This window comes from Alosa pseudoharengus, unplaced genomic scaffold (genome assembly GCF_046254945.1).
Source record: "Alosa pseudoharengus isolate Yale_2024_CS ecotype anadromous, Long Island Sound unplaced genomic scaffold, YU_APseudo_1.1 YU_APseudo_1.1_scf_20, whole genome shotgun sequence".
NCBI lineage: Eukaryota > Metazoa > Chordata > Actinopteri > Clupeiformes > Clupeidae > Alosa > Alosa pseudoharengus.
The window spans coordinates 362,501-372,500 of NW_027468664.1; the positions used below are offsets into that span (position 1 = coordinate 362,501).

Consider the following 10,000-nt stretch of genomic DNA (forward strand, 5'->3'; position numbering starts at 1 on the left):
CCTATATTATACATCCTCTGTCTATGTTTTTAAATGAACAGGCTCTACCGTTTGAAAAGTAAACTATTAAACAACACGCATAGCCTTTGCTGCATTTCAAATAGGAAGTGCACGCGGCTTAAAGCGTCCATGCACAACGAACAAATGAGTGAGGCGGTTCAAACATGGCCAGGCCCAGGTAGACTAGCCTTAAAAGTTTTTTCAGAGGCCAGACGCGATGGATGATGATAAATTGGTAACGTCTGAAGCCTCAGATGTCCGGTCAACTCCACCACCACCAGATAAAAAGCAGAAGTGTCGGGCGTATCTGTCGGAATCAGTGACATTGGAAGTGGAGTTGCGGGGGATGCGGCCGCTCCAAGACACTGTCATTCTCCGTGTAGCCTATACTGGACATGCAAAGTGTTCTTTACCCAAAGCATAGGCTACAGTAGGCCTATGCGTTCTCTGTCTATGATCTGCAGGGTTAAGGGCCTCCTCGACGAGGAGATTACTGGTCCGCGGATAATTTCTGGCACAATTAAACGGTAGCCTATCATTGAACCGCGGACGAAAGAAAAAAAAACTAAACATTTCCCAGAATAGGAAACATTTCTTAATTTATTGTTATCAAATAAAGAGGCATTAGGGGGTAGTGGTGTGAGCGCTCATTCTTGTATGTGCACATCTGTGTAAGTTAAACAGTCATCACTGGAGATAACGTGGGTAGCAGCAACAAACAACGTAGCCTTTTTAAAACAACGAACGAAGCGGACTCTTGCTGTCCATGAAAAGATACTGGCTAGATCTTGTTAGGCATGTTTAAGTTAGGCTAATGAACATGTTGCCTTCTAGCTTGATTATGTCAATCTTTAAGTAGCCTGTCTCCAGTTTTCCTCAATTTGACTAATTAAGAAGTGATAATATATTTGACCGGCATATCGTCAAAATGTCCGGAAAACGAAACCTCTGCCGGTCACTTTGACCGGCACCATTTTTTTCTAGCGGAAACTCTGGTCTGGAGTGTGATGGCTGTGATGTATTACTGTGTGTGTGTGTGTGTGTGTATGTGTGTGTGTGTTTGTGTGCAGCCTCTTTATAGAAGCTTTATTGCAGACACAAGTCCATATCATACACTTACATAATAAATAGTATAAAAAGGAGATACAAAATACATAGGGAATCACATATTAGCCTATAGGACATACAGGCATTTGCGCCACTGCCTATGTAATGTGTGTGTGTGAGAGAGAGAGACAGATGTGTGATGTGATGGACCTCATATTATGAGTGCAGCTACTCACCACACCACGGAAGCTGGGTGGAAACAATCCACAGTAGACAGGGATGAAACAGCTACATATGAGGGCCTAGGAGAGACAGACAGCTACATATGAGGGCCTAGGAGAGACAGACAGACAGCTACATATGAGGGCATGAGAGAGACATACTAGGCCTACTCTGTATGTCGCTGCTCGTTGACATCTTATTATTATGTATGATCGCTAAAGTTTGATTCTTTTTAATGTCGCAATTGGTTAACTCTATTCAACTGCGCTTGTGGTTCAGCTGTGGGCAATTAGCGTTGTAGAGGGGGCGGGGACGGACGGTGATGAGCGTTGTTTACGTAACGAAGTGACAGTTTAGTAAATTCCCCACAACATGGCAAAGCACAGCGCTCACTTTCTGCACATAGAAACACTCCGTATCAGCGCTTCCTCTCATACAGCCCTCAGTAACACTTACAGTGTCAGTGTGTTTGTGTGTGTGTGTTAGTATGTGTGTGGGACACTATGTGTGTGTGAGTGTATGTGTGTGTGTGAATAAGTGTGTGTGTGTGTGTGTGTGTGTGTGTGTGTGTGTGGGGGACACTATGTGTGTGTGTGTGGGACACTATGTGTGTGTGAGTGCGTGGGTAATGGCGGACGCCGGCCCGAAGCTGGCCCACAGCAAACACTAAAAACATCTCGCCCGTCGTAACTGCCGCCGAAAACGCAGAAAAAGATGTTTAATATGCAGCTAAGATTACTCTTCATAATGTGCTTAATAACAACTCTGAAGGTGACCCTGAAAGAAGCCCGCAAATCTGGCAAAATATACATACAACAATGGCGCACCTACTACCCGGCGTCTCACCCGGTGTCTCACCTGGCGGAAGGAACAGACAACCTGGGAAAGTTTGACAACTACATCCAGCTACTTTCTGTTGAGGAATATGGTTGCAGTTTGAAGCAGAGGAAAGAGCTTCCAGGAAAATCCTAGACACGAAGCTGATCGACGACAGACAGAGGATAACATTTACTGGAACAGACCCGACAAAGTGGAATAAACTGGCGATCTTAAATGGAATATACCACAAAAACGGCACGTTGTCTGCGCACCATCGAAACGGCAGACTTTACGGAATACCTCTTCTCAAATACACAGTAAGGATTCTCAACAAACTGCCAAACACTGACAAACCCCCAACAGACAGAACATCGGAGGCCCTGACGGATTGGATAGAGAAACAGCTGCGCTTTACGCGGGAGGTCATTCAACCAGCGCTCAACAGAACAGCGAAGACGCAGCAGAAAAGGCTCCCCAGAAAGGTAGGCCGCGATGAAATTGCCTACCTCTGGAATAAAAACAAGAGCAAAGCTATTAGAATAATCCTTAATAACAGCATCTTCCCAGAACATCCACCAAGCACGGATGATACAGAGCGAGTGTATAACTACTACTGCGATAAAAACCAAGCAGATACCATCTGTGAACGCCTTGCCACGGCCCCCTGGCTAGATGCGCTAGAGTTAAATCCCCCTACCGAAACACCGAATACCTCGCTGTTTACATCTCAGGAGGTTTTAAGGGTGATCGAAATTCTACCAAACAACAAGGCGTGTGGATCTGACGGAGTTACGTACGAAACACTTAAATCCACGAAACAATGGACATGTATCGCACTAACGCAAATATTTAATGTTTGTCTGACTAATGAAAAAATACCAAATTCGTGGAAAGGAGCCCTTATCCACAGAATCCCTAAAAAACACAATATACCTGACGACCCAGCAACATGGAGAGACATCTCTTTACTCCCGACCGTCTACAAAGTCCTTATGAAGTGCATTCTGAATCGCATCCTGCCATGGCTCTGCGAAATGAACATCTTGTCGGAAAAACAAAAAGCCTATATTAACCGTCAAGGCATGAATGAGCACGTTTTTTGCCTGAAAACAGCAATTGATGATTTTAAACATGAATCCACCAAGTTCTATGCAGTCTTTCTAGATTTCCGGGATGCATTTGGCTCATTGCCGCATGCCGTTATGATTAAGGCCTTGGACGAAATTCACCTACCCAAACCGTATATCAACATGATTAAGGACATTTACAAAAACTCCTTTTTCCAGGTGATCTGTGGAGACCAACTGACTAGCCCAATCCAACTAAGAACCGGCATCAAGACAGGCTGCCCATGGAGTGCAGTAAACTTCATTCTAGCCCTTAACCAGTGGCTCAAGTGGCTGTGTCTCTGCTCCCCCCCGCACATCAGATCACCAAACCCTGTCCAGGCCTATGCAGACGACGTCCAGGTGTCATCCAGGGATGAGAAAGTGATCAAGACCATGCTCTCCCACACGGACGAATTTCTGCGGTGGTCCGGACTAGAGGTGAAAAACACCAAGTGTGCTGTGTTCTATGAGAGACGCAGTGGAGGTAACAGGTGGTATCAAGCCAAGAAAGACAAGCCATCCTCCTTTTCCATCATGGGCAGTGAGATTAAAGACAAGCCATCCATTTTACAAACGGAAGTTCGGGAGGAGCGTGACGGAATTTGCCACGCCTCCTTCTTCAATCAGTCAGGTTATTTATTCGCAGTCTACCTGCCGAAGTTGCAGCATCGGTGTTACTCCGCTCGCAGTGACTACCGGTTTGCTCGCCTGTCTCAAGCAGAACTTGCTGCCCACTATGTGTTACAGACTTTCATGGTCTAGGTTGCGTGGGAAACTACTGCAGGGAGGTAGTTCTTATCTTGTTGCTTTGTATTAGAGCTGTTTGTAAAGCCCACTCGTTCCTGCGGAATGTTGAGATGCATGTCACAAACATGTAGGCTAGCCTACTAGATGAAGGCACTTGTTTAGCTATTTGCCTTACTTGTTTTTAGCTAACAACTTCGGTCACATTGGCCGTGTTAATAGTTACAGGCTCACGGAGTTCTTGTCTAGAGGCATAGGGTGAACTGAAGTCAGTGTAGGCTAAATATCCCGTGAATCACACTTGAACATTGCAAGCGGCCATGTTATATAGACGTGACATTTCTGATAAATCAGGCTTCCAGTCCTTCGTGGTTCTTTGGTAAAGTTTGCTTGGAATTGTGTTAACCAACGTGTTGTCTCCTAAGTTGTTTGTCACTCAAATTTGCTTCAGTAGCCAATGTGCCTGTATTCCGTGATTTGCATGGGTCCCAGCTTGTAACTTCTAACACGTTACATCTCTTGCCACTTTGTTTGTTTTAGCAAGCAACTAGCTTCCCTCATTGCAGATGGCTAATGGTTAGCCTACACATGAAGTTGGTACTAGGCTACAAACTGCTGCCGTTTGCCAAGGGTAATTGTATAACGTTAGCTAAAATTACCTAGCCTACTGTTTTGATTTTAGTAGGCTACTGACTAGCCTACCCCTACTAGTCAGTGTGTGTCACCGTGGGCTATGCAGTGGGTTCTAGCTTAGTTTGTAGGCTAATTCTTGCTACATTATTTCAATAATAACTTTAAAGTCTCACTTGCTGTGACGAGTTTCTATCTCATTAAAGATCAGTAGTAGACCTACATAACAAACAGCTAACAAACTTAGCTGCGTTCTACAGCTAACACATCCACATGTTGCTGACGGCTACCACTTTGCTTGTTTAAATAGTCTTATCTCGGCATTTGATTTGTGATAAGAACAGTTTAATATGCATTAGTATTGAACGCATTGCGCTGCGGTGTTCATGATGCTAACCTTTAATGAACACCAAGCTGAACTGTCATTCGGCCAGATTCTGTGCCGCAACATTCTGGTATCATTCTGATACAGACATGCACAAATATGGAGTCCCAGTGTGTGTGAGATGCGGAGTTGAGGTCAGTTTTGCCGCTTTTACCCCCACCTCAATGCCGGCTTTGGCCGTAAGGCAGCTGATACACAGGAGCTGTTGCTCTGTCGCTCATTGCTAAGAGGGCAAGGAAGGAATTTTTTCTCCTTTAAAGTGTTTGGGAGTTTTTCGCCTTCCTCTGTGTTGAGAGTGCCAGCATATTAAAGCCTTCCCTAGCTTACCATGGGAGCACAGGTACACCAGCGTGTAGCTTTGCTCTGTTACACTCCTAAGCTGACCATGGAAGCACCTACACCAGCGTGTAGCTCTGCTGTTCCTTGGAATCCTCTCTAATAATGTGCTGCTCACCACTTTTCTTGCTGTTAGCTACAGTATCTTAATTACATCCTGGTTTCCATAGCACCTCATATTGCTAAATTGGCGCTATTGCTATCCCTGGATTACTCAAACTCAATTACCACAACTCTATGTAATTATATGCACTATCCTGGGGTGTTAGGCCTGTATCATCAAAGCATGTTGTAAGCAACAGCCTACAACTACTAGACTGCTATCGTCTCCATTGTACTTCGTGGCTAAATGTAATTTGCTCATTTTGAATTGCTTGATAGGTGTTGGCTAAAATGAAACATACATTCTTAAACAATTTCAAATCAAGGCCAACACTTTCCCGATTTTCTCCTGAAACTTGTCCTCAGTCAGAGTGTTGAGCTCAATCCTTTTTCTTTCCCTCCTGCTAGCCAATCAGCCAAGCACCTGTGCCGTAGTGTGGAGCTCCGTTCCTCCAGCATCTCTCCCTTTGTCCATGCAACATGCTTTGTCAACCCAGCAAGTTATGGGTGCCCGCGTGCAGCCCTCTACCTTGCCTTCCACTACTGCGTTCTCTTTTCTCTATTCCAGCTAATCAAGCCTCTTCTCTTTGCAGACCCAGGGTGCTGTGCAACCTCCTCCCCCTCCCCTATAGCGACCGCGTCGCTACCTTTTCCCTTTCCCCATCATCTCCCACCGGCGTGAACCGCGTTCGTGCCCGTGTCTCTTCCCCAGCCAGGGACCGCGTCCCTGGTTCTCCCTCACCCCTCTTTCCCTGGATTGGTGCCACCACCCATGGGGTCACCCAGTGTTTCCCATACATTGACTTATTTGTAGCGGCCTACCACAATATCAACATTGACCACCACACAATGATTTTCCAGGTTGTATTAAATTGTGCTTAAATCTGGTTAGCATCATAACCACACTGTGCTAATTTGATAAACTGTTCCATTCAAGTTAATTCTGCAAACCAACCACCACAATTGGAATTCAATTCTGTGGGAAACACTGGTCACCGCATCCTTCTAACAATGTTTTCCAGATCACACCCAGGTCAATCTTCTCTTTCCGCTCTTCATGTTTGCTCTTTACAAACCCTTTTGCTTCATTTTTTAAGGTGCCTTAGTTGCCCTCATCTTTGGGCTGTATACACGGATCCTGCTGACTCCTGCCTGCACAGTGACTCCTGCACGATCCCCCCAGAGCAATTTGGCTGAGCCATAGACTCTGCCAAGCATGGGTTTCTTAACATCCATTAATCAGTTTTCGCTTCAAGATAGCTCTTCAGGCTCTTCACTTGTACTAATCTACGTGTCAATGCCTAACCTACTCCAGCCTAGCCGCTTGCTCTCATTCTCTAAATTTCTTCTCATGCTCTTGAATGCAAACTGCCTCTATTAAGTGTTTGCTACAGGTTCATATTTACTCTCTAGATTGGCTACCATATTGCTAGGTAGCTCAGTGTTCTCTACAAACTTAATACAGCAAAGTAGAAACCTGTAACACCCATTTATCACCTTTCAGTAACTATCCTTATATTCAGACCATGTGTATGCTATGTAATGTCTAAGATCCCCTTATAGCATATATTTGACATTTTTTGCACATGTAACCCTCATTGGTTTTAAGGGCAACTCGGATATCTACCAACGCATATTGGTATTGGCACAGACCGTTTAGGTTTCATTCAGGCAAATAACGGTCTACCCGAGTAGTAGAATACTCTAGGCGCCTTAGATACCTTTCATATCACCTTATCTATAGCCTACACGGTCCTAGCCAGGGTCTTTTCAATTGGGTTGCATATTTTGGGGTGATAACATGACATGGATTCTGCTTGATTCCTGCCAGCGCAGTACACTCCTGCAAGATCCCTGCAAAGCACTCCATGACCCTGGCTAGGGATCTTGCCAAACAGCAGAATTGTAGATCGTAATTTGGAATGTTAACTTTATGAATCACTAACAAATCTTCGAATCACATGCCATGAGCATCAGCAACTACATCAGTCCTCTATTCCCACTGCACTGGTCCCGAGCTCTGCTACTGCAAGCTGTACTCCCCTGCACTGACCCCGAGCTCTGCTACTGCAAGCTGTACTCCTCTGCACTGACCCCGAGCTCTGCTACTGCAAGCTGTACTCCCCTGCACTGACCCCGAGCTCTGCAACTGCAAGCTGTACTCCCCTGCACTGACCCCGAGCTCTGCAACTGCTAGCTCATTGCCCTGCATGTCATGTTAAGTGCATGTTACAGTATGTGTGCAAGTGCATGCCTGTTAAGTTAGCTCTCAAGCTTCCCATTACTTCAGGATTGGTCCAGCCACCACCGCGGTTGGTGGTCTGACCAATCCGCTAAGCACTCCTTCACCCTGGTTAGGGATCTTGCCAAACAAGTTTGCTGTTTTGCATGTCAACTCATAGATTGGCATTTGCATCATCTTAGACCTCCATCTGCCATAGACGACAGGCGCCCCTGGCTGTCTTAATTCAAGTCGTTCCTCTATCGCATCCCCTTTAGATCCCCCATTTGATACAGATGACGGATGCTCCGTCACTTGCTTCTGTTTTCAAATGCAGCTCAAAGCTGTTCTAACGCAAGTCGGAATCCCAGCAGACCGTTACTCAACTTATTCTTTAGGATTGGTGCAGCCACCACTGCGGCAAATAACGGTCTGTCCGATCAAGCCCTCAAAACTCTCGGCCGGTGGTCCTCCGACGCCTATCACTCATATATCAGATCACATCTCTGATCTGAGGAAGCGCACCTCGCGCACTCCCATTGAATTTGCTCAGCGTGGTTCTGGCCATAGGGTCCTTCATCTTCAAATGCAATTTTTGGGGTGTATGGCGGAATCCTGCCCGACTCCTGCCTGCGCAGTCGACTCCGGCACGATTCCGCGAAGCCCTTCAGGACCATGGCCAGAGACCTCGCCAAACATGCTTTTCTATTATGCTTTTATGTATTATGCTTTTATGTCTTTATGCAAATTCAGGAATGTGAACTAGTGAAATGACGTTTTACAAACGGAAGTTCGGGAGGAGCGTGACGGAATTTGCCACGCCTCCTTCTTCAATCAGTCAGGTTATTTATTCGCAGTCTACCTGCCGAAGTTGCAGCATCGGTGTTACTCCGCTCGCAACCCACCACCTCCCCTTACGCCTCCCTTCTTCCATAGTTAAAGAATAAGGGGGTGTATGGCGGAATCCTGCCCGACTCCTGCCTGCGCTGTCGACTCCGGCACGATTCCGCGAAGCCCTTCAGGACCATGGCCAGAGACCTCGCCAAACATGCTTTTCTATTATGCTTTTATGTATTATGCTTTTATGTCTTTATGCAAATTCAGGAATGTGAACTAGTGAAACAGCATCTCTTTGCAAACATCCACATCCCTAAATGCATCTTAAATGAGCTGAATAATAAGACTGTAGGCCTAGTAAGACGCTGGATGGGACTAAACACACACTGGACAAGAGACGTTCTGTTTCACAGGGCCAGAGATGGAGGGCTGGGTGTCCCTCACACAGAGTGGGTGTATGTTGCCGACAGAATACGCAACCTGTTAAGGATGCTAAACAATGGTGACGCAGCCGTGCGTGAGCTTGCCCGAGCCTCACTTCTGTTACATCAGATGACGCCAGCTTCCTCGGGTTCAGAAGAAAAGCCAATGGAAAATTGGACACCAACACACCAGGCTTCGGCGTGCGCTCGGACTGGCTGGACCTGAATGACCTATGCAACCGTGCAAATGTCCAACTGCGCTGGAGGGACACATTAGGACAGTCACTGGAAATCAACAATAAGTTATACACAGTTCACAGTACACAGTTCTAAAAAACACAGCCCTACAAGATGACATCCACAGATTTACAATAAAAGCTCGTCTTCAGGTACTACCAACAAAGTCCAACTTAGCAACATGGTTTCCATCCGCACATGAGCCGTTTTGTCTGCAACATCACACCCAGCAAAGGGAGACGATCGCGCACATCCTTAATGGCTGCGCTGCATACAAAGGACTGTACATCGCGCGCCACGACCGTATCGTTGCACTGTCAGTGAAGGAGCTCCGTGACAATGCCACCTTTGCTGCAATTCATCACAACGAAAAGATCAAGACAGACTGGTTCTCCCCCCCACACGAACAGTGCGCTACATTGGAAACTGCCATAAATAACTTACCAAATACACCTGACATAGTTGTAATTAATGAACACACCAAAGCCGTTACAATAATAGAAATTGGTTGCTCTTTCGATGCTTACATGGACACCTGCTATGCTTCAAAACTGTTAAAATATCAACCATGGTACAATGTTTTTACAGTTTTTTTCAACTGCTTACACACTAAATCTTTGCTTGTCACACAATTTTCTAAACATGTCTTCCAAACATCATAACCCCACACCAAATCTGCAAAACCATACACTAATTCTCAGTGTTTGACTCAGTTTTCAATTGACTAAAACACATTTTGCAAAACACCACACACAATTTTTTTTACCTAACACACAAAAATCTAACAGGAAGTAACTTGATTTCGTTCTTCAAACACAACCCATCAAAATGCCACACTAAATCACCAGTGCTTCACTCTTTCTCTTCACATGTGCAAACACTCTTTACT

At 45.6% G+C, this 10,000-nt stretch overlaps 1 protein-coding gene across 1 annotated transcript in view; it reads right to left on the minus strand.

The window, feature by feature from the left end:
• The window catches only part of pnpla3 (patatin-like phospholipase domain containing 3), a 58,480-nt gene that overhangs the window by 42,335 nt on the left and 6,145 nt on the right, over positions 1 to 10,000 (minus strand). The window contains exon 3 of the mRNA XM_076297479.1: positions 1,284 to 1,349. Coding sequence (XP_076153594.1) covers positions 1,284 to 1,349 — 66 coding nt within the window. The remainder of the gene's footprint in view (positions 1 to 1,283; positions 1,350 to 10,000) is intronic.